At 46.7% G+C, this 25,796-nt stretch overlaps 1 protein-coding gene across 1 annotated transcript in view; it reads right to left on the minus strand.

The window, feature by feature from the left end:
• The window catches only part of LOC128271349 (box A-binding factor-like), a 59,594-nt gene that overhangs the window by 21,792 nt on the left and 12,006 nt on the right, over positions 1-25,796 (minus strand). Inside the window, exons 3-4 of the mRNA XM_053008833.1 lie at positions 4,999-5,055; positions 3,629-3,658 (exon numbers count right to left, since the gene is read on the minus strand). Of these exons, the coding sequence (XP_052864793.1) occupies positions 3,629-3,658; positions 4,999-5,055 (87 nt within the window). The remainder of the gene's footprint in view (positions 1-3,628; positions 3,659-4,998; positions 5,056-25,796) is intronic.

Here is a 25,796-nt window from a genome sequence, read left to right on the forward strand (position 1 = left end):
GTTTTTACGGGCGAAATTGTTGGCTATAAAAACTATAAAGTAATGTAAATTCTCACCCTTGCCATTGACCTCCTAAACTGCACGTTCTGGGGCGGCGAAGATACCATTTTTTCCAAATGCTTCCTCGTCGCTAGGCGCAGGTGTTACCGCCGGCAACGAGAACGAGAGCCATGACATGACGAGATGATAATCGAATTTATCTGGCGAAAGCCTACCTCGTCGCCAGGCAGGCAACTATCTCGGGCCGACCGACCGACCGACGGACTGTTTGTATTCCAGTTAGCCAAACAGGTGTACTTTTCCGTTGCCCGTATTGACATTACATATCTTAGCGGATCCCCGCGAACGCAGCGAGAGCTGGGCCAAGGACGTGGATGGCCAAATGACCGGGTTTTGTCCAGCGTTTTCGGGCGCTCCAACTACGAAGAGGAGTCGCTGCATCCATCCGAGCCCGAGGCCAGTTGTGAAATTATTCTCTCACGTCCTTTGAACCTCCGGGATGCGCGGGAGTTCAAAACAATGTCTGCATTCTTCTGTGGCTTTTTCGCAGCATAACCAACACGGGGTACCAGAAACAGATCTAAACGGCGCATTCCCAGCAGCTGTTTGCATTATCCGGCGCTAACGAAGATCCATAAACATTGTTACGGCGTGGGTCTGCGCAGCCGAAGAAAGCGTGCAGAATTTTATGGGACGAAAACCGAATTGTTTATTTGCCATGCTCCGTTCCATTGTTTATCGCCAGCCGAGCGCGCGGCAGCAATTAATTGCTTTGGCGTGTGGGTCCCCCGTTCGAAATGTGAAATGTGACTTTGGAACATATTTTTAGCATGTGGGCCCCACCGTTTCACTACTGTGTCGCTGTCGTTTGTGTAAAGGAAAGATTAAACATGTTGTGGATCGCAGCGTAAATCATGCGCCTGTACCAATTAATCGGTTCCTATACCAAATAAAAATGTTTATTCGCTAGTCATTATTGCAAAAATACCACCTTACGGTTATTCCGCAGGGCTCCACGTGCTTGTCATTTGCTACCATATGGGACACGTAAATTCATTGACACGTTGCGCACAATTTATGGCGCGCAAAATAATCAATTTTACGCCGCTCGTGGTTCACCTGCGATAAACACACCACGATGCCGCCGCCGATGTGTCTATCGTGGAACCAGACAAAATCCCGGAACGGATCGAGAGTAGTTCTATTTTTGTGGCCCACAACTCTTGGGCCGGTTGTAGCGTCTCGCCACACTCTCGAACCGAACTCCCGGGTGTGTGTCTTCTGTTCATCGTTGGACTACATTTCGACGCGATGCCATAAGTGTCAAGCATACGGTCCGAAATATGGCCAAACCGCATGAGAAATATTCTCTGGACCCTTTTCTCGGAACGAACCACCACGTGGTGACGTCAATGATTTGCCGGTGGTTCGTAAAATGCACGAAACGAGACTAGACTATCGGTGTTTTACTTAATAAAACGCATGCACGATTTACGATCGCCACAAAATTTAGAAATTGCCCATGTGTACGTGTTCCACGGCACGAAACCGATAAAATATGTTCATCGCCGACCAAACGCCACCTTTCTAGTGACGTCAAGCCGTTCTTTGTCGACCCGTTCCATCACTGATACTCCTAGTGGGTCGATGAGAACGAGCCCCCAGGCCGACCAAGGATTACGCAAACAGCAATCGAACCGTGAACCTTCGGTTCACTGATAAGGGGGAGGCAGATCGATTTACGCTCCGTGTTGAACCCGAATCCACCGAGGGTCAAGGAGTGAGCGAAGGGAATGTACTCGCGCTTCCGGGTCAGCAGAGACTTCGTTACCAAGGGCTCGAGGATCGATAAACGTTCCATGTGTTCTCTTTCTAGCGCCCTATTAAATTGTAATGTTAATAATATTGTACAGCCAACGCGAGTGTCTCGCCCAAAAGGGGTTGGATCGTCTGCAACCTACTGTATGAGTAAACGACCGGGGTCTAGTATGGTAGGGCCAGTTCCAGGAAAGACCAAAAATAGACCAAACCACACACAGCCAGACACCGAGCGAATGCTCGATACATTGTGCCAGTGCACAGCCAGTGCATACATACAAACAACCCAAGCATACAACCATCACACACTGTCATTTGAAACGAACGCACGAATGGCCCAATTTAACACTCATGGGAAAAGGAAAGTGCTTCGGGGGAAAGACAGATGATACGTTTGATCATCATTTACGGCATGAATCAGCATCGGACGGACTCAACTAATCGGACCGTCCGCCGCCTCTCGAGATGAGAAGGATACATTTAATCGAATCTACTGTTGCTGCCAAAGCAGCAAGGTTTTAGATAAATATTATGACGTGTTTATATTCGTGCCTTCCACAAGGCACGTATCGAATCGACTGCGTAGAGAATAAGTTCAATGACCAGATTTTGCGTGCCAGCAGCAAGCAATAAGCATGAAGTGAAGAATCAATCAATCATGCTAATAGACGCCAACTCTAAAGTCCTCCAGGGATTCTGCAAGCTCCAGAAAATCAAGCTACTTAGAATCAAGTTTAAGTAGTTCAAAATAGAAATATAAACATAGTACATAGTCCATGGCCAAAGCGGCACCCCATACGTCCGTGTTGTTTTTCTTTTCCGGTCCAGGCGAAACTTTCCACATACAATCCATTATCACGTTCCTGAATCGTGGTCTGGAAGCCAATGAATCTGTTTTCCAATTAAGATCGCACTGACCCTCGCCCTGGGCATGTTTTCTTCGCTATCCTTGACGCGGTTGCATTCCCTCTACGTCTCTCGTTCACATACTTCCAATCCGATTTCTAGGTTTTTTCTGATGACTTACTATTAGAGAGCATTACGTGTACGAGGCCTTGATAGAATAGTATCCTAGGACCCGACTTTAAACACTCTTATTTCTTTCGTAACTAACAAATTGACAACAACCCTCATATTACTGACGGGGAAGATTCACATTCATGTGCAAATCATCCTCACAGCACGCAATGATTGAATGATCATTACTGTAATAGCGTGCCAATCTCAATTATTACGTTCGGTAGTCTCATTACAAAGGTAATAGTCCCCGTCAACCGCAATTATTCGTCGGTCGATCCTTATCCTACTCCTTAACCTAACCCTTCAGCAAAGTCTTCGAGGAGACTCCTACTCCGAGGACAACATGTCACGTCCTCGTGCACGTATCGTAACGACGCAATTTATTGGAACAACTGAATTCCATTTGGCGAACGCCATACCCTCTCTTGAAATTGTTCAAACAATCGCGACATACTCCAAAAGTGCTACTGGAGTAGTGACTGATTAGCTTCAATTAGTCATTGCTAATAATAGCAGAGAGTGCGTTACACATGGTCGAACGAAAATTGTTATCAAGTGAAGCAATAGATTCAAGTACGGTAGATTACACACTTTGTTGAAATGGGCTTTGATTTGTCGAAACGCCGAATGTTATACGAAATTATGAAAACACTAAGAATGATCGACAAGTTAATGGAGAAATCAGTTCTACGATTGTTATACAACATTAGAATCGTGAACAAACGTAGACTTATTGCGGTACCAATGAAGAACGTTGAATGGCTAACAAAATAACGAAAAGAAAACTTACCAAGATGCGACAGGGAAGATAACTCGGAATCTGCAATGATATTAGAGAAAAGGGATGAAAATGATTGCGATTTCAAATTACGACAAGCAAGGGTGGCGTCTTTTCTTGAACCAATTAGGAAAACGCAAATAGACAAAAACTCATTCCGTGGCATGTTTTCAGCCGGCCACAGGCGCTGTGACCGTCATAATTACCGAAACATACGCACGCATCACGAATTGATGCACGTGAAAATTCTGTAAGTAGCGCACTTAAATGACCGACGAATGACCACCCATAACTTGCTCAAGATCTTCACATTCCCCGCCGGAACGCCAGACGTTTGTTGAGGACAGGATTTTGTTTGTTTTCTCGTTGATAATTAATCTCATTGGCTAGGTTATCTTAATCTTGAAATGATAATTTTAATTCTCAATCTGAAGATCTGAAGTGAAATCCAATCCAAGACGAAAACCCTTTGTGGACGCAACTTGCTTCTAGAAGTGGCTGCGTCAGTTGTGAGCTTTCAAAAAATTCCTACAGAGCGCGCTCGTCGGTTTGTGCCGAAGCTACTTTTCGTACGAAATTGAGTACAACTTGTTTGCACGCAATTCGAGTTAGGTTGCGTACAAGAAAAGCTTACAGAGTTGCGAGCTTTAAAGCTCGCAACTGGTTGGTTGGATGGTTGGCTGAAGTACAAGAAGCTTGCTCTAAACGTAAAGAAAACATGCTTTATGTTACTTTCGTCAAAAGTAGGCCAGGTTCAACCAACATCTTTATAAACAAGGAACCAAGGAAGCTGGATGATGATGAGGAAAATTTTTTCATAGAACTTTGATTTTTGATCTTGATTTAAAATAATAAAATAGTGTACATGAATGAGACAACATATTTTTGAGACGCGCGCGCGTAAAAGTGGACAGTTGAAGCAGACACTCAACAGTAGAACGACTCTCGCTGCACTCGTGCTATCGTGGGACAGGTGCATCAAATACGTCCATTGATGATTTTTTTGATGTACCGTAAATGTCCTAGATAAATGTAATTTCGGCCGTTCTTGGTAGTGGTACCCTAACGCTACAATAGTTTTAGGGAACCGGCTACACTGAAAGAACTGGAGATTTTACGGGGGCAATCCGGAGAGTGGTTCCGTATGCGTTTCCTCCTTATGGAAATGGCTGGATACCGCTGTATGCATGGATTAGATTCAGATAGAGTGTTCTAGAGTGTCTTGCAACGATGCCACCACTTCGTTTTTTTTTGAAATCTTAATATCATAACGATAACTATCTCGCCTATCTCAAACCTATGTTGGGGTAAGAGGTGGGTCTCATCATCATCATCATCATCATTGTTAAAGCTTAAAGAACCACTTTGCAGCCATCACTTACCGGTATCGTTAAGCAGGTCTTGAATGTTGTTGTTGTCTACGTCACTCCCTTCTCCGGCTGCTGGAAATAATGACAAAGAGAGAAAGACAAAGCATTTTAAGTAATTGAAATCTCTTGCAGTTTACTGATTAATTTTTTTTTCTATTTGTTCGATTTCTGTTTTGTTCGATCATCATTGTGCAGGAAGAAATCGCCCTTCGGCGAGGTTTTGAAAATTTCTGTTTTCTTTTAGGTTTTTTTGTTTTCTTTTAGGAATACACATTTGAACAGCTTGTAAATGATGGCCATACAAACTACAGCGTTTTCTGTTAAATACACAGCAACCGCAAACAAACTGTCTGATACACCGTAATCAACACCGTTGCGAACCAAACGGATGAAAACGACGACCAAGCGACGACTGTTTATCTTTTCATTGAACAACAACCTAGACGGGAGGCAAGGGCTCTTCAAATTTTGCCGCCAATTACCGGTCGTAGAAATTATTTGCGGACACGACCCGACAATTGATCGATTGTACCTCGTGTTCTCCTACCGAAACCGTAAACAACGTACTCAACCTAGCCGCTACTGTCGAGCTAGTGGCTGAGCTAATTTAACTTCGCAGCACTAAAATGCAGACCGATGAGTCAATCAGTTGACATCAGCATCCACTCAGTGAGATCAACGCAGTGGCCTTTACACAGTCTCTTATATTTATGCACGATTGTCGTGCCACATTCGCCCCGTACTCCGGTTTTGGACTCACGTTCCACGGGCGCATGCCAAATATTGCCCTTCCCCGGCCCGCCATTGCGCAATATCCTTAAACCCGCCATCGATCGTGGCGCGTCTTTTCTTGCACCGGATGTGACCGTGGAGCACCCGACATACGTAACATCGGGGCCGAGGGTGTATTTGCATCGAACTCCTTACCTCCGAGCATCTCCGAGTTTCACTTTCTAATTTCATCCCCCGGCACGGTTGGTTTCCGGCCCATTGGCAAGGCCCTTTCCTTCGGCCCCCGGTGACGATAACACGGCTTTGTGTGACAGCCGTGGAAGCGTTTTTGGACTTCCGTCTTTCGGGTACAGCTTCGTCAAAGTATCACAAGTGTACCACGGCGGCGGTTGTGACCTTTTCGCCAAAGGGGTTTCGAAACTCCGAGCGGCCGTAAAAGTGTACACCCGCAATTGACCACACACTTTTCTCCTAACGGCGGCTGCACGGACCAATGCACGGACCAACGTGAGCCGACAATGCGCGGACGATGATGCAAACCATGTGATGCCACGCGGACGGAAGGGGAATGAAACAATGGTCCGACTGCGCTGACCGACTTATGCAACGCCCGGGCGGGAAACTCTTGTGGTTGGTGTGCCCGCAGCCCACAGTTTATGATCCATTTAGCATTTCGGTAAAACAAGTTCCCTGCAGCACCCGAGTGTCCCGAGCATCGAATGGACGGAGAGTTATCTTGTGGGCGAAAAACCGAAATCTCATGACATTTCCTCGGGTTACGAGTGGTGGCCGGCATGGTGATGCAAGAGGAGTTCCACATAACGTGGCCAAATACTGGGACCAGTCGGCCACTTCTGCGTCACCGGAACTAATGGCGGACTGGTGTAGCTTCCGGGGTGCCACCTTCACGGAAGGGCGCCATTCGCACGTGCTTCGCATAAGTTAGCCCACTCCCGCGGGCGTTGCCCATTGGACACCCCCCACCGCCCGGTTTCTCACCTGTTAACAGTTCAGCGTGCGTTCCGTTGTCTGCGCTGGGCAGATGCACAGCGGCAGCGGCAGAAGCCACCAGTACCACCGACGGTTCGCCTAGGATCGTCATTTCGAGCTGACCTTCGGCTTCGGTTTAATTCGTCTTCAGCGCACCTTTTAAGAGACCACAGACCGTTCGACGACGTGCCGTGCTAGGTTTCCACCGACCCACCAAACACGACCCCCGGACGCACGACTGACGAGGACACTGAAGATTGTTTCTCACCACATGGTAAACAACTCATGCCTCACGATAACAACACACTGGCACAGCACGACACTAACACGCACAGTACAAAGGATACCACCGAGAATTAACTTCACAGGTTTAAGTGTCCCCAATTGCGGATAATTGGATCCTGAGCCCGCAACGTAGAAGTATTCACCTGACAACAAACAATCGAACGTTACTCCAACAAGTCCATCGTCCAATTATAGGCTTTCTGCGTTGCAACCGACTCCACACGCACCCTCCTCAGTAGCCGTGCTTATCAGAAGGTTCACGAATTGCTGAAAACCCACGTGAGGAGCAATCGTATTGACGTCGCCTAGACCACCGAATCGACGTGATGTTCCGCTGTTGGACCAATTGGCCGCGCTTATCATCGCGTCACCCCGCTCGTTCGCTATCTATCTCTCTCGAAGGAGAAGGAACCCATTTTCTACCACCGCCGGTTGTTTACTCACTGAATTACCAGCCAGCATCGATGCTTGACCGATAGCCACTAGGTCCGCGTAGTTGATCACAAGACAGAAGCTGCTGTTTGCTTATCGTACGAATGCCGATGTCACGCCAAATGTCACGTTCTCTTTGGATCTACTATTTTGTTGTTTTTTGTTCCTTTTTATTTTGCCAACAACATACACCGGCCATTATCGCACCACATCACATTAGCGCCTCGTGGGCTTTCAACTCTACTCCAAACGCCCGAATGGATTCAACTGGATCCAGAACCAGACTGCTTGACTGGACATTGAATTAGAACACTGTTGTAAAAACCGTCATTCCAATCCGAAGCGACGCACGGTTCGAAGTCTCTCCAACGACTGTAGAACGGGGCGATCGCGAATGCCGCGTAACAGTTGTAATCGAGTCCCACGACGCGCCAGTGACTAACGCGCGCTCGATTGCGTTCTTCGTCGCCCAAACCTCTTCCAATTGATTATTTTTATTGCTTCGATTACTTCCTACAAACGGCTCGGCGGCGACGGGGTCCGCTCACCGCGCGGCGTTTGACATCGTTCGGTTTATTTAGTCCGACCTGACCACGATCTGCATCGGTCAGAGCCGTGAAGTAATTCGCTGCAGCAACCAACCGCGGCTGACTTGAACTCACTCCGTAACGGCCTTGACCGTGACGCAGATTGTGGCGGTGCTGGGACCGGAACAGCATACCAGCATCCCATCGACCCACTGACTCACCGCACCAATCGTGGTGCGGAAAATAGGCGCGACAACTTCCTCTGAACCCGGGCCCCCGGGCTACCCAGGATGGAAGTTCCAATAAACCGTAACGCACTTCTAAACGCGATGTGAAGACCTAGCACATTTACCGTGACCGTTTCTTGATCACTGGTGATCCGTGGGGCAATGTGACAAAAAGCCGTGACGGTAGGTTTCAGTGCCAAGGATGTCGGCCACGGTCAAGCGGAAGCAAAGTAGCCCCCCGTCGCCGAATGAATTTTGCGCGCCGGTACAGTCACAGGCCGCGTGTGGTGGTCGACGAGAGGACGGTTCCGATTTCCGTTCAAAAAAGGGGGTAAGACCCTCCCGTCACCAGCAGCAGAACAGCTGTCACACGGGCTATCGTGCCAGGTTGTTGACGTACTCGCAGAGGCCGGCCGGTCACTTGTTAGATTGTGCGGCAAAAGCACCGCTGTTCGACTGTTTGAAGAGTTGTGTCCGGGTAGTGATAGCATCACTGGACAAGCATAACGGCGGCACTCAAGTGGTACTTGGTTGGTGGCATTGTTCCGACCCACCGGACGATCCCGGCTCGAAGACTTCAACGTATTCGGCAAAGTCAACCACATTGTACCTTTCGCCAAAACAATACGAGGGCGGATCAAATATTTTTGCAACTTTTGAAATTCCGATATTCGATTTTTCAGGCGTTAGGTTGCTACATATCTCAGTAACTTATGGTGAAAACTTCGGCCATTTTGAGTAATCAGTCAATTTTTGACAGCTGTTTTGCTTGGACGTGTTTTGTCTCATCGTCGATTTTTGTGTACTCCAAAACTAATTGACCACGAAAAGGGTAATTTAAGTTTCTAAAACAGGAAATAGTTATAGGGGGTCAGATCTGAGGAATGCGGTATCGATAGGCAAAACTACGAGTTGGTAGCAGGAGCGCGACAACCAATTTTGGGGTTCCCACAAATCCGGCCATTTGTGACGGATTGGCGAAATTGCACATAACTTGCAGGAAATATTCTTTATTGGACGTCCTACCCTTTGGCAACAACTCATGATGCATCACACCCCTGCAATCGAAGAAAACTGTAAGCAAAACTGTTCACATTCTTGGCACATCTTCTCGGCTCTTATTTTATTAATTTAAACCACCGATAAGTGCTGTTTTTGGTCTTTATAACTTCATTATGAGCCACAGTCAACAACTCGATTGCGTCCGAGCTCTTGATTTCGTTTTTCACACAAAATTTGATAAAGATTCCTTGCCATCCATTTTGTGGGGCAGATAAAAATCGACGATGGGCCAAGACACATGCACAGTAAAACAGCTGTCAAAAAATGACCGATTACTTTAAATGGCCGAAATTTTCACCAAAAGTTACTGACATGTGTATCCAACTAACGATATAAAAACATCGAAAATCGGAAATGCGTAGCCCGCAGAAATTCAAATATCGCAAATTTTTTTGATCCACCCTCGTACATATTCTGGTGACGACTAAGGCCAGACACATGACATGCCAAACTTTGAGCACTGGCAAACGCACCACAGCAGCCTCACACACAGTATAGGCGTTTAATTAAATATCAATCCGTCCGTTGCGACATGACACCAGCACTTTCCTATCTAATCTTGCATGCATCGTTACACTTGACTAATCCTCTGTATAATCACTACCGTTTTTACGATCAATACGATGAATTCAGCTGGTTCTCCAGATGAAGTCCTAACACGACCGACGCGGAGCAAAGCAACGAACGATCCGTTCCGACAGGACTCGTTCTTCAGAACTGATTCCGTTCATCGGCTTGATTCGGCCGCCGGGTTCTCCAGAACGTGCTGCCATTATATTGTTTCTCTCTCCCTCTCGTTGGCCTCTTCGCTATCTCCCTCCCGTTGGATGGCGTTTTCACAGCCACGAAACGGTTTCGTTTAGCGATCGGTGGTGGCGTGTAACGATTATCATCAGAGCAATCCAACAGCACGACCACACCGCGGAAGAACATATACAAAGGCCACCAATACTGACAAGCGACGCATCAATCGCGGTCGGTGGACGACGATCCCATGTGCGTGATGTGCATGTGTTTTCGTTGACTCCAACACGTCGTTGGTTGTGGGACCGACTCCAGACCGAACCGACATCAATTGTTTCGCCGTCTGCGGTCTCGTGGTGCGTGCGACGCAATCGAAGCGTCATTGTCGTGTGCGTGTGGTAGTTGTGTGGCCGCGCTCTGATCAGCTATCTAATGGTGCAAGGTCTGAGCGGGTCTCTTTATCAAACCGAATCGCTTTGCTTTGAAGAACCACAACAATACATGCAAAAAGTACTCCGAGTCGAGCCCGGGTGGACTGTTCCGGCACATCCAGTGCGGTGCTGGTTTACCTTTACGCCACGTATTCGAAGGCTGGTCGGCCTTCCAATTGATGATTCGGTAACGCCGTCCAAACAAACCAACATACTCCCAGAAACAATAGTGAAAAGTAGGACTAAATTGACGCAAGGTGTGACACTATCGTCACAGACTCCACAGGTGGTTAGCGACATCTTTATTCAGAAGTGAAACCAGCCGTGTGTCTTCAATACCAGACTTGGAGTTCAAACCAGTCTCAATTGAACACAAGGATAGCCTAACGGTCACCTAACGGCCCTAGAACGTGAGGCCATCGGATGACTATTTTCGAGCAGCAATTGTGGGTTCCAATCGCTTTGACCTTCACAGCACATTGACAAATAAAACTACAACTGTGCCCAAACGCGGCAAACAATGCCGGGAGAGCGAGAAAGGGATAGAAAATATTTTGTGTATGTTTCAAGTTGAACATCATTTGAATGTTTTTTTCCATTTTTGAGACAAACACCCCACAACGAGACCCCCACATACTATTGTTTGTCTGTTGTCTGTTCTGCGCTGGAATGGAGCAACGAAACGAATCGCGCATACCGACCGGGTGCTGGAATTTCGACTACTTTGGCTGGGCCGCATCCAAAGGGTTCACCCAAACAACAGTGCCTTACTCATTTTACCAACAATTATTAGTCACGGGCAAAAAAGGTAGGTATCAAATTTTCTTTCCACTAATGACGTGTTTTGAGGCCGGCTCCTTTTTTTCTTGGTCTGTATCTGTACAAGAACCAAACAACGGCGTTGACGGCGTAATTGAACCAATTTTGAACCAAACTCTGTGCAAATAGTTGCGTTGCAGACACAATGCAGATGAATCACTAAGGCAGGGCATTTTTTAAGGCAGGGCCATTTCGTGGTGAACGTGCTATTCCGTTTCAGTAATGGAACTAAATTCGCTGACGTTGAAGCGAATATACACAAACTTATCACAGCGATAAGAAGAATATTTTTATTCTGGTACAATTGTAAGAGTTATCTCAACTGGGTTGTACTTGCGGAAGAAAACGACCACTCCTTGCCAAAACGACAACGCAAAGTCGGCAGAAAACGGTAACGCATGGATTACTCGTATCGCATGGGCAAGCAGCAGGGCACGCTTCAGCAGTGTTGAGAAAGTTAATTAAAGAGAAAGGACTGTCAATAAAAAGGTGCTTCAATTGTGTGGAAATCAGCAAAGCCAGTTAGCAGTTTAAAAACGAATAAACAATACGCTCAACAGTGAGTTTAAAGTTATTTAAAAACATACCAAACGTTAATGTTGAATGACGTTGTTGGTTAATGAGTAATGATGGCGTAACGAGTTGAAAACACAGCGTTAACCATATCTGTACCATTTTAACGCAATCGACGTAACAACGTGTGACGCCACTAGTCTCCAAACTCTTTGCAGTCTGCTTCTTGCCATCTGTTATGACGACTTCGCCACTTAGAGGGTACACCCGTCGCGGACGTTGGACTTTGGACTTTCCACCTCTCAGAAATCCTCCGCCATGTTTAAACAACAATTCTTACCTCCCTCTATTTACCAACAGACTTCCAACCAAATTCCACTTCGACGCGCCGGTTTTGGGGGGTTTTTGGTGGCATCTCGGTTGGCCGAAACGGCTGGACAAGAATGGTTTACCAAAAGCTTCAAAGTGTAGTGTAGGATCGTAAAAAGGCAAGCCTTAAAAAGGTGACATTCCTAGACTGTGTCCACGCTGAGTCTGGCAAACGTCGGGCCAGCCGGGAAGAAGCAGGTTTACTGTTTGGGCGACAACATTAATTATTGGTAGCCCCTTGGCAGGAACCAAACCCAGACAAACTTCGACCACCGCGAGAGGTTTACATGTTTTTTATAGTCTCTATTGTCACAATAATGACTGGTAAACCTGTTCCATCCATCAGCGAAATCAAACACCAAACACCGTGCAGAAATCAAGGAGAAACTTTAGCCGAGACTTTCGCGTGCCACCAATGGGTGGTGATTTGATTAATGATTTGCTTTGATTTGAAGACAGAACTCGGGTTCGTCTCGGGTGTTGCTGAGGTTGCACAGTTCAATTGAATTTGCTTCAATTAAGCTGGCGCGAAGATGCTTGCGCTACGGTCGCGTTTCCGATCGCCTTGCAATGTGTCGCCATTAAATCGAACCGAGATGGTTCCGTGAGCGTGAGAAGCGATTCGTGTCCAATTGGACACCGAAGAAAAGCCTTGGGAGTTCATTTCCTGTAAACGCAAAGTAATTTGAATGGTTGCATTCCGGGCGAAACGCCAAAGAAACCGAAGCAACTATTTAAGAAAACATAATTCCACAAATACATTATCAGTAAGATAAACTGTAATTTGAAATAGTTGGAGGGGAAAAGCATGTTAATTCCGCTGTGTGCCACAAAATAATGGGCAATCTAAAAGGACACGGTTGTCCTTTTGTTTGGCAACATGTCCCACATTTGCAATGCCTCAACTCATCTGCCGAGATGGGTTTCCAAAGTCATCGCTTTTGAGCGTGAGGACATCAGAGCAATAAAGAGATTCATAACCACCAGGCCAGACAGATTCATTCATGGCGCTTCTCCGAGCACATCCCAATAGCTTGCGTACCTGACATGACTTCTCAATGAGCGATAGGCATGCACGAGCCGACCAAATATCTCTTCAACCTTAATGTTGTGTGCCGATTGCGTTTCTCCGTGCCTTACGTGCCTTACTGCTCGGCGAGCAACTTCGGATTATCAATTACACCTGTCCCAGTTTTTGTGACTGGCGGCCTTTTAAGTTGTTTGGGGCCCCGAAATGCCATCATTGCCAAAACTGGCTCATTCAAAAAATCTGCACACTGTTTGCCGTTGCATAGCGCATCTTTTTGCTGGCCAGCATACGACAGCCACTTGCCTGTTGGCTGTTGGTCAGCCGCCGCGTCTGGGTGATGATGCAGACGGATGCAGCTTTCGGACGCTCGTGAACCGAGCTGACTCTTCGCATATGGCTTACCTGAAGGAGAATAAATAGAGAACGAAACAAAAAGCAAACGATTAGTTTCAGGGACGATTCTTTATTGCCGCGCTTTGCATGGCGGCAAGGCTGTCGTTCAAGGAAAGAGCACCCAAAATTATACTTTCTAATGCGCTGAAGAAGGCTGGCTGAATTGCAAACCGGTTCACGAATCCAGCCATCGATGCAAAGTTTCGCTCTCCGAAAATAGACGATTTTTTGTGGATTCTTCAAAATAAACCATATATGTGGCAGGCAGATGGAAATCCCCGCCGAGCGTAGTCACGAATGAAGGAGCTCTTCTTTCGATAGTCCACTTGAGCGTTAGAAGCAGGAACAAAACGCCAAGGTCCAACCACCCACACCGAAATACAGTCAATGCTCCGGTGGGGCCACCACTCTATTGGCACCGTTTCTGCCGCAACCAGAATAGCCCATTCGTCCTTGGTCATGACTGATCATGACATCGTTTGCCGTTAATGGAAACGCTGGTCAAAATGATGACCTCCTAGAGTCGTCTCATCCACAACTTTTGGTCAAACGTTTTGCTTGAGGCAACCTTCTTTCAGTTCACTTCCCACTTCAAAAAGCGCATTAAGCATTTCCGCGCGGAAAAAGTACACACGCGTGGTGCGATATGATCTCTTTAAATCAAACGTAACAGGTTACACCCTGGTTCACCGAACAGGTGTGCAGCTCCGAAGTTCCAGCAAACCTTGTTCCAGCAAACCAGACCCAACTTCCGAAACTCCTGCTGCGAGCCAGCCAGTTGCAGTCCTACTCACGATCACGAGATCGATCGAAGGCACGAATGGGATCGACATCGCTTGGTTGCATAATTCATGATACCTCACGACACCGCTGGAGTAGGATTAAAGCGAATTAGTTGCCCGCCAGACATTACGGAGTGCGCCAGCAGAGGTCTGCTGCGGGGTGACGTACGAGTCCAAGTACAGTCTAGATAATGAGTCATTGTCGTGCCGGTTGCATCGGTGAGTTAATCAAACGTGGCGTCAGGGAGGGAACCTAGCAATAACTAGAAACTTGTTAAAGAATACCGAGTGGCGTCGGTTACATAAACGCATCCCCGTCACAGTAGGCCCGCAAAGACGCTATTATTGTCGATCTTCCGTTAGTTTTGAAACACTGACCTGATGATAATGTCTAAATAGATATTAGATATTGATACGTTATTCCTTATAAGTTTTTGGATAACCTCTTTTAAGCAACCAACTGTTTGGGCGCAAAAGACTGACTGATGTATTGAAGAATAAATCAATCTTCAGAATTCTCCAGCTACGGCGTCTGTTCGGTATTAATCATCGTTCTCGGCGCGTGGGCTCAGCGACGTTCTTCGCGCAGCTGGTACCGCATTTTCTCTTCCGTATACGAGAAACTGATCGTACACCGAACCAGTTTGTGCTGGATAAAAACCCGCCACATTAGATCTTTCGAACCTTAGCTGACCGATACTGACCTCTACAGGCTACGCGGTCCAAAGTTCTGGGAATTTCCGAGGCAGAAATCAACAGATCCTTCACTACGACGAATTTACGATCCAGTCAGTTGCCGCGAGTCGTAATTATCTCTTTGTCAGGGAAGCAAATGTGCCAAGTCATCCACGTCAACAACAACCGGTGCTCCATTTCGTTACACGAGTCTGGATATTCCGACAGAAATCGCCCAATCCAACGGAAATCGCTTTCGTTCAGTGCATCGCCAAAGAAACCTGTTGGATTGGACCTGCGCCAGCGCTATACAATAACACAACGAGCGTAGTAAGAGCATACCAGCGCATGCCCCTCCGATTTCGGTTTCCAGGTTTGATAAAAACCAGACTCCAGACCCTTGATCACTTTACTTCGGGTGGGCATGGTAACAAGAAACCTGCGTAACCAGCCTCGCAATAACCGAGAGCAGCGTTTACGGCCTCACGTGAACCTCTTCATTGACTTTACAAGAGTTGCTATACTTCGCTATAGGATCCGGATGTTCGTAGCGAACATTAGGGACGACACACAGGGCATGAGGCGCCACGATTTCTGTAGGAAAAGTGAATGGCTCAAGAGATTCTCATTTAGAAATTCAAAATCAGCAGCATCGCCCCATGGATTGGTCCCCTTTCGCCTTCGCACAGTGCCCGACCGGTGTGGAGCGGTGAAGGTTCAGTGCAACCTTTAAACAGCATCAGACCACCTCAAGGCGATCGAGTATTTCGATTTCTTCGCACCGCTTCACCCGGCCCGGACTTCAGCCCGTCCGGCCCGGCGTGTGACACTGACGTCACTAATTGCTACAGCAAACGTGATATCTTCGTGTTTTATGGGATGGCGGAAATCGCCCGTTGGAGGTTCAGTGTTTTACACATCACACTGGGTGGTAATGGCGACGAGAGAGCTTTAACGGAAGTATATGCTGGAACAGATGGGTTAACCATCGCCGACAGGCACACTATCATTTGAATGGACTTCGATTGCACTTCTTGTCGCACGCCATCCCGCCATCGGCTCAAAGCCAGGACTGCGAGGAATCAGCGACCCCTGCTAGTGTCTATAAGGCAGAGCTTTCAGCAAACACGAAACAGCGGCGTGAAATCGTTTACTAACGGTTTCGTACCTCATTTCCATAATCCTAACTACCGCAGGAAGTGGTAGCAACCGGGCTGTTATGAGTTTATCTGTTTCTAACTCGCGTATCTTAAGTTATTCTCCCCAGTCATCCAGAGAACGAATTAGCATACTGTTTTGAAAGATTTCTTCGCCAAGTCCGACAAGTTCTCTGAGTCAGACGTGCCAGGTGGACTGTGATTCATGGTTCCACGAGTTCAATAACTTATCTCGGGTGGTATTTATTACATAGAGCACGAGTTTCCTGTTACCGCCGCGTGAAACTAAATCTCTACAAATTGTTAATCTTCTTGAGACTCCGCAAAAAATGAAATGTTTATGAATTTCTCCAACGACAAGCGATAATTAATAATATGTGAGGAATAAAACCCCAGAACCGATCGTTCCGTAGCAATAACAACAGCTCGGTCGTAATGGTCGTATTAAATCTTAAACACCGGGCACAAGATAAACGTATGGGCTGTTTTAAATGTTCTATAGCACGATAGATGCCTATCGCAATGCCCGGGCTCAATTCCACAATAAAAGCAATTAAGGCAAAATTCCACAACATATCGGTAGCAGTACAAGCAACCTAACTAGGCACAGGGAATGATATAATCAGTCCGTGAGAGCCCTACGTTGGCCGGTGACTTGCTAACACCGATAACAACCCCTTTGGGGCGTGCGTAGCCGAGATCTACGCAATTTAAAAATTCACCCATCATGGCTATCGTTATGTCAATGACTTCGACCAGTGTTGCGCGATTTTGTCGCGCAGTAGTGTGGACATGAAAGGAAGCGCACCGGTTTGGCCGCAATCTGAAGCCAAAGGTTGCATGGGGCGCAGATTTTATTGAAAATACTCGCACCTGGCTACGGTTCGCGTATTTATCGTTTAGTTTTGGGGTAATATCCATCATACGGCAATCCGAAACGACTACTGCGAACAAATGGTAGGCGAGGGCTCCACGTCACTCATTTTCGATGTTAGGCGAATACAGATCCAAACAGCAGATCACAATCTTTAGAGTATTGAAGAATTGTTGAAGACAATGGCAACGGAAATGCGAAGAATGTGCAATGCGTAACAACGACCACAATTGAATCAAGTTACTAGGCTGTTCAATAAGTTCGTAGCCTCACCAAGAAAAATATTTTTTACGGCTTGAAACATACTTTATTATTCAGTATGGCCTTCCGGAACATCAATACACTTGTTCCAAAGAGGCTCCAATTTATAAATTCCATCCCTGAAGTGAAAAACTGGAAGAACTTCAGAATACACCTTCGCAGCTGTTATGACGTCATCATTTGATGAGAAAAGTTTTCCACGCTTGATTTTTTGGGGCTTTGGAAACAGATGGAAGCCGCTAGGGAACAAATCTGGTGAAAATGGTGAATACTCCAACAATTCGAACTTTAATTCATTGATTTTTGCCATTTTCAAAATGCTCTTGTGAACGGGTGCATTTTTCCATTTTTAGCGAATGCGGTACGCATGTTGCAAAAAAATTTCTGAAACCCAACACTTCAGTCAAAGTATTGGTTTTACTGCTCAATGAGATGGCTAGGCATTATACCAAATCTCATTCAGTGATTCGACGATTTTCCAATACGACAACCGGTATTTTATTTACAATTTTAGGAGTTGTGTCTGTTTTTTGACGTTTTTCGCATGGATCGTTTTAAAGGCTACTACGACCATGTTCAAGCTCAGAATCCCTTCTTTGAACCCCTTAATTAAAGGTGAAGAGTCCTTATATACGTTCAACAGTCGTTCATAATTTTCTTTTACTTTTAAACCTTTCAAAAATAAAAATTAAATCACTGCACGATACTTAATTTTTTCCATTGAAAAAATACTGTGACATGTCGATACTAAATGGCTTGTAAAAAAAAAGTAAGTGATCGATTGAAATGAAACTTCGCATACATTCGTTTGAAGAGTGTACCAATATCACAAAAAAAATCAGGCTCGTAACACCGCTCCTTGATATCGAGGCTCCGAATATAATGAACAACCTAGTAGTGTTGGGTGTGTGCAGTTCTTGAACAGTAGCTTGCACCGATTGCACCGATGGAGTTACGGATACTTTTCAAAAATTCATACTTTCAGCATAGAAGATAGGTATAGTTATGGCTAGATATAGAAACATGTTTTTACAATCGTAATAATTAATTTCAAAGTAAACCGAAAATGCGTATTGTTTTCTTGAAAGATACACATGATTTTATGGCGTCAAACTAGGATTCTATTCTGCGAAGAGGTGTGAATTATTGAAAATAATTCTTACCCGTCCAACAGCGCTCACTCGCCATGGAACTGGGCAGTGGAGATGCCATCGTAAGCACGGATGAGCTTTGCATTGCAAATTCTACGTACCACTCCTTATAAAAAAAATGATAAATGGTCATCGTCTAGCGCACCATATCGGCGCAACATACCACACCTACGTGTGGCCGAAAAGGGTAAGAGTCAATGATGGTGATGGAATAATGGCGAGCGTGATTACAATCAGCCCATTATCGATTGACATTTCGGACCGCCGGCGAGACCTTGTCCGCCCGGCACTTGGCAGACGATGGACGCCAATGAAAGTTCCGAGTTCCGAGCGACAGTCAGCGCCGTCAAGAATGGAACTTGAAAGGGAAAGTACATCATTTACCGCTTTCTCGCTTAGCCGTGGGCCGATCGGGCCAATAAATGATCTGAAACTACTATAATGCGAAACTCGCTCACGATCGCGCCGCAAAGCCAGACATCATTAATCGCGTCACTCCGTCACTCCTCCGGAGTCCGGTTCCCAGCCAACCGGGCATCACGTGATCACCACACGTCCGCTCCACGCCACGTTGCTGTTTAAAATTCTTCCAACGGTCTCTACCAGTGAAGGTTCATCATCGTCAACTTCGGAGCTTCGAGGCAGGTTTTTGCATGTGCCGGTGCCGGGGTGACTCAACTCGACCGAAAACCGTCTCGTTAAGCACGTTTCATCTTCCGGTGTGTACGTTTGTTCCAAACAGTTCGGCAACCGGCGGGCTGGCAGTTCATCGAACGCATTACACGGTGCGGAGGTCTGTCATTAGCGGATTCATGCCGCCAACCCAAGCGCTAGAATGCGCAAGAGCAGGAAGCATGCTGCGCGACTGTGCATTGCGTACAATCTCCTTGCGGCACGACACGCGGTCCCTGGAACCGGGGGGTCCTCGATGGAAACTAGGAAGGAAGAAGAACCGTTCGTTTTGCACGGCGTGCACTGCTGCAGCTGCTGCTGCTGCGGTCGGTCGGTTGCCTTGGAGGCAAATCCTGCGCGATCGCGAGGCGCGTTCCCATGGCAGTCCTCGGCCATCAGGGAAGTTGATTGCCTACTCCGCGCGCTTCGTGCGGTAGCTCCAGCGCAGCAGCAGCAGTAAGGACAGGACTCCCCGTTCGTTCTCGGTGGATTCGCGTTCGGTTCATGGCCACGACGTCGCGTTTCAAGGATACTTAGGGCGTGAGGACCGACGCGCGATGCTCGTTCACCGATCGTTCGCCCCCCTCGCTTCACCACGCCGCGTTGTGCCCCGATGGAGACAAATCGGTCGTCGATTGCACGATCAACTCGTCTGGCGATGGCAATGAGCCGGGCGAGATGCGAAAATCGTGTTTCAGCCGAGCGCGTGTTGCGTTCCGAAGTTTCGCGTGTTATTCGCGGCGTAGCGCCTCCAGCAAGTTTCGAGCCTATGCCACGGCTAGTAGCAACTTAAATTGTTGGTTGCCTGAAATCCCCAGTTCGAGGGTTTATAGCGTATAGTGGTGCCTCACACACACACACACGCGTTCATCGCGAGTATTGATGAAGTTTCCGCAATAAATCACGAAACATCACCGTTCCAACACACACAGTCGGCTACTGGTTTGCCACAGGCGCACTGCTGAGACAAACCTGCAATTAACGACAGCCTAATTGCCGGCTTGTTTAGGGCTTTGGAAGGAATGACAGCGTCTGCCGTCGAATGCCGACTGCAAATCCAGACTGGCAAGGCCGACGACTTTTCGTTCGTTTGCCGGATTTGCATTGTTCTGGGCGAAGACGATAACAGTTGATCGTTATCAAAAAAGCCTCATTCCCTCACCGGCTCGGTCCGTTTTCGGTTAAGAGGCCTGCAAAGCTTTGCATCATATGCAGCAGTAAGCTGGAATGGGGCCACTGGGCAAGCGTTCAGAAACAGGTTTCGGGGCGACTTGGAAAAAAGATTTCGGAGGTCGTCTGTCAGGTTCGGTGATATTCGGGTCACGATTTGCTACCGAAGCCCTATTTTGCCTGTCGCTATCTTTTAGATACAGTGCTGTCTGCGTATCGTTGTCTATTATACACAACATCGGCTCGACCACTCGATGATAACGTAGTGCGTTAATCGATACCCTTTGGTTCTCACAGGCTTAACTACAAGATAAGAAGCCTATTTAAAAATCTAGTTTGAAAGTGTTTTCTCGAGATACTGGAAGCTTTCAATTTTTGCAATTGATTCACTATATCGAAAAATTCTAACATTTGCATCCGCATTGTTAATCTCTATACCATACAAATAACACTATATCATCTAACAGGATTAGCGAGGACTATACTCGGAACAACTTTCTAGTATTACGTTACATATAATACGAATCTTATGCGGTGTAAAGATTGTCTTAAAATAAAAGTATTCGAAAGTAAGGGCTTGTCACATTTGGCAGCCACTATTTTGCTTCTGAATCGTTCAATCGTTAAGAAAGTGCACCGGCTACTGACGTGACTTGAAATTGCACCAACCGAAACTTTACAATCCATAATTCAACGAAAAAGTTTCGCCGCTTCGCCACCATTGCAGTCTTTCGATTCGAGTATAGGTGCCACGTGGAGAGCAAACAAAACGCATCGTTCCATGTCATTGCACAGCCTAAACAATCGCCGGAGGAAAATAAAGCAAAACCGAAGCGTGTTTTTGAGCCGAGCTCTCATTTAGGCGCTCACGTGTTGGGAGGCTTTCAGATATTGTGCGAGAGTGAAAACTCTCGGAATCACGCGGGGTAATTAATTTTTCCCTACGGACACCAAACGCGGATAGTAAAATAGTGGTGGCATCCGTTGTCACGTCAGTGAGGCCACGTGCTTCAAACGCGAGGTTTCCGTGCCGCGGCCGAAGTGGATATCACAATCGTAACGGATTGCGTTGGAACGATTTTCTAGCGTTTGTCAAATGTTCTTCCACGTGAACCGAATATGAACCGTGGAGGCAATTGAATCAAGTCGAGTGTTTCTCGTCCCCCTGTGGTACCGACTATTATTGCTGTTGTTTTTCTTTCCCTCTGACTGCCAGACCAATGGCCGCGAGCGATCATTAGACCAACGGAACAAAGCGTTACCAAAGCGCCGACGAATGATTATCTATTTTCCGTTGCCACGTTTTTGTCATCATCGCCACTTTGCCTCACGTACATCGGTTAGTAAAGTTCGATCGCACTTCTCAAACGAAGATTCTCGAAATTGCGTCTGAACGGCGTATATGGTTGGCAAATTAGTAAAGGAAGGAAAGGAAGGATTAGTAAAGAAATAAATGTAATGAAAAAGAACCTTATCCATTTTCAAACGATACTTCCACAATCCAACCGATCCGAATCAGGCAGTTCATTGTTTCAGACCCCTACAAGAAGGGGGTGTTTTCATCTCGTCAACACCAAGTTTGGTTGTTGGAAAGGTATTTTCATTGTTCTTCCATGGAGTGAAGGCGAAAACGGAAAACCATTTCGGTTAATGGGAAATGTTCGGCGCAAATTCGGCTTGGTATTGCTGTACAATACTTGGTTGTATCAAAAGCTTTAAAGAAAACCGTAGGGATACGGTATGACCACACTTTTTTTAAATTTTCATCAAAATAATCATAAACATGTAGGTGAGTGAGGCTTGGTGAGTTTTTCACAAGTGGAGATTAGCGTTGAAGTTTGAATGCGAGACAGTTTTAAATTTTCCAACACACAATACCCGATGATCAGTGAAATATGCTTGTAACATTGATAATGATGATTAAATAAGCATTCCTGTGGTAAATTGGTCGGCTGTAGCTAACATGTTCAACGTTATAACAGCGTACCAGCTTAACGAGCTCCGCCGGAAAATGAAGCAAATAGTACGTGCTTGAGCGAGAATATTTTAAAAAGAGCCATTACAATTTCCGCCTGAGCCCGCCCCGCCTAATTCGCATTCATGTGAGTACCAAAAATAGCACATTTTATTACACTCTTACCCCGAATGCATACCGTTGACGCATAAACAACTTCACGAGCACGTCACGAGCTCAAACAGAGTGAGACAATTTTATCAGCTACCATTGTTCCCTTGAGTATAATTGTTACCTCCGTGGCGAACAGCGAGGCATCAGCGAAAGATATGATCAGCGAGTTTATCAGAGCGACTGCAGGGGAACCTGAGCTCCGACATAAGACTACGCAGCACGAATTACAAGGTGAAGGGCACGATGCTGAAACAGATCAACAAAAGTCCCGTGCTCTGGTCGGTCCTTCCCGATCTAGTACGGCGACGAAAATGACAATGAAGCAAACATATCAACATATCAACCTCAAACCTCAAAGAACTGAAGAGAGAAGTGAGGCGAAGCCATTAGTTCCTCACATTTGTATTCGTAATCATATGTCGCGCTGCATTAATCGATTTCGCCTTCCGAGACAGAACATGGGTTGCTCACGCAAGTCGGCGCCCAGCCCATCGATGGTCACATTAATTGCTAATGCCCCTGGTTTTCACGAGCAACTACCGAGCGCTCAGCAAAGGTTAAGATTAATCGGTTTGCACTTAGAACGCGTGACGCAGTTCCGTTTCGGTAAGACCGGGCAGGATCATGTTCGTATCTTACCTGTAGTTGAAGACAGCGTGGGCCGATGGCTTGTGATGGGCTGTTCGTTGTCGACATTGTAACCGAAATAATCCAGCTTGAAAACAGTACTGTATCTCAACCAGCGGTAGTTCACCTTCACGCGCCAGCCACTCAATATTCATTGACTTTCCGCCTTTTTCCGCCGGGCCCGCTCTTTACGGGCAACGATTAGCTTGTGGGTAGCTTATCTTTTTATCCTAAACAATTGTAGAAATCTAACGAATAAATTGGAGGCCCTAAACATCAATGTACCGAAATCCAACAGTCGAAACGAAATCTTTATATCACGTTGGACTCAATACGCATTTCACAACCTGATCCGCAGGCCTTTACAACGCAGGCCTCCTTTCCACTCACTGTTGGTAAACTGTTTTATGAACAAATCATCTTCTCGCCCAACCCAACGGAGTTCGCGTCGTTGCAGTACACGCCCAAGATCTATCGCCGTGTCACTTTCGCGTTCATCGAAAAGAGGAAGTGAATCGACGCAAAGTCACACGCGGATGGGTTGTTCGCTCGACCGCATGCTCTGTTAAATTTTGACCGTTGTTTTTTTATCTACCCTTACAATTTCGAAAGATTTCAAACTGGCTTGAAAGCATCGAAAAATACGCACAAAAAAAGGTGGTTCACTGTGCGAGGCGATTTAATGCTTCACGCAAGCCATCGGGTGAGAGTGAACTGGACAGAAGAGTTCGCGCAGTGATTTCGGAATCGGAATCGTGTGGCGTAAAACGCTGAAAAGTGAAAATTTCGGCTACCGAAGCACTAGAAAGCACCGTTTCGACCACATATTTATTGTTTCCAGTGGATTTATTTGGCAAATCACAAATAATGTACCAATCCTGTGCGCCAGAAACAAAGATCATCGTCGCGCGAATATGAAAGTAAGACACAAAAACGGCGCCAAGCCAACCGATAAATGATTAGCACTAGCAAGATAAATAAACCTCTCTTACATGCTAAGCAGTTGAGTCAACGAAACCCAACCACTCAAGCTTATTGGCGCTAGATGAGCGCAACGGAAACATTTGTTTTCAGTTTAACACCTCCAAACATTTAAAATTTCTACCGATCGGAGACACCCCTGTCTATCAGTAAATGATGTCAGCAATTCGCTCAGCCGCAACGAATTAAAGCTCGCTTTGCTGACGTTGTGAAAACATTTAATCAAACCCGAACAGCGAGAAACAACCTCGAAAAACTCCAGAATGTTCGCCACTAGTCGGGCATAAACTGCCGTTGACAATCCCAACGGACCACCGGAATTATGTGATTGAAATCGCACTAAATTGCGCCATCAGGACACGCTTGCCCGCGCCGGGTCTTTTGGAGCTACGAAAATTGTCCAACTTGTAATGATGCATCTCTATTGTCTAATGTATTCTATTTTTTATGACATTTGTAATAATGACATGCCGTTGCGTTCCACTCACTGTCAGTAGACATAAATCACAGAGGGATCACGGTGACGCAGACAATATTTTTGACCAACTATACGAAAACTAAACGGAATATCTTTATTCGCAACACGTGCACTGTTTAAAAAGAGCACATTCACTTGATTTATCACATGTCACTGAAGATCCCTCGTTTGACCAATCCACAGAAAGGTGAACAAACGAGATATAGTATAAACGGGACACCGCATCTTATCGTCTCATGATGCCTTTGCTAGTACGTTTGCCTAGCTGTCCTGCAAAAACTTGATAGTAGCACGAGTTTTCGCAAACCGGTCGATCACAAAACACAGGATCCACAGTTCAACGAACGAACGTCACCAACGAACCGTTTAATTCTATGATTTTCCGGCTCGTCGCTTACGCTGTCCTGTGTGTCCTTGTTAAAACGGGTGGTCCTTTAAGTTCAACGGCTACGGCACAGTTTATCGGGGGAAAACCTCTGAACACCGGCCCGGACTTTGCTGCGAAACCGGACCTCTGCAAGCGTGTGTCAAGCGTATCTGCACCGTCTACAGCAACTGATAATCCCGAGCCGGTCCAGAAACCGTGGAACCGCCGAGCGTTGCGAGCGTTTCCGTGGCTTTGCGTCGGCGGCCGTGCGCCTAAACTAAGCCCTGCGAAAGCACCGAGCGGCGCCGATCTCGTCAGTTGGATCTTTACCGCTCGCTCATATGTTCCCTCTCTCTCTCTCTGTGGGTCTCTCTTTCACCCTCCATTCCGTCTCTTTCGCTCCCTCTCGGGTGTCTCTTTCGTGCGGGTTCTTCCTTCCGAGTTGTGTCCAGCGCGCGCTATCACGCGCGGTGCTGCGCTCGGTCCGCGCGAGATCCGATCACCTGGGGGATCGGGATATTACCGCGGAACCGCTGTGGTGATATCGCCGCAAGTATGCGTGAGTGAGTTGTGGTCGTGGGGACAGATGTGGAGCCCCGACCTCGTGGCTTCAAACAAACATACCCTCCGCCGCCTCGTCGTGGGTTTGTGGGTGTGCAAATGCCATCCCAACGCGAATCGCATCTGCGCCACACTAACCCCGCTCTCACGACACTTGGAGAGATAAAAAATAAACAATAACACTTTTTTTTCTAAACGATCCACGGCCATCGGTAGCTCCGCGCACCCCTATGTGTCCACCGCGTGACAATGGCCTGTCATAGGCACACGCATAGCAAGAAAAACAAAAAGAGGGTTAATTAAAGCCACACACAAGCGGGGTGTTCGAATATTGCAACTACACCCAAATAAGGATGTGCGTCGTGCGTGATC

This window comes from Anopheles cruzii, chromosome 3 (genome assembly GCF_943734635.1).
Source record: "Anopheles cruzii chromosome 3, idAnoCruzAS_RS32_06, whole genome shotgun sequence".
In the NCBI taxonomy this organism is placed as follows: Eukaryota; Metazoa; Arthropoda; class Insecta; order Diptera; family Culicidae; genus Anopheles; species Anopheles cruzii.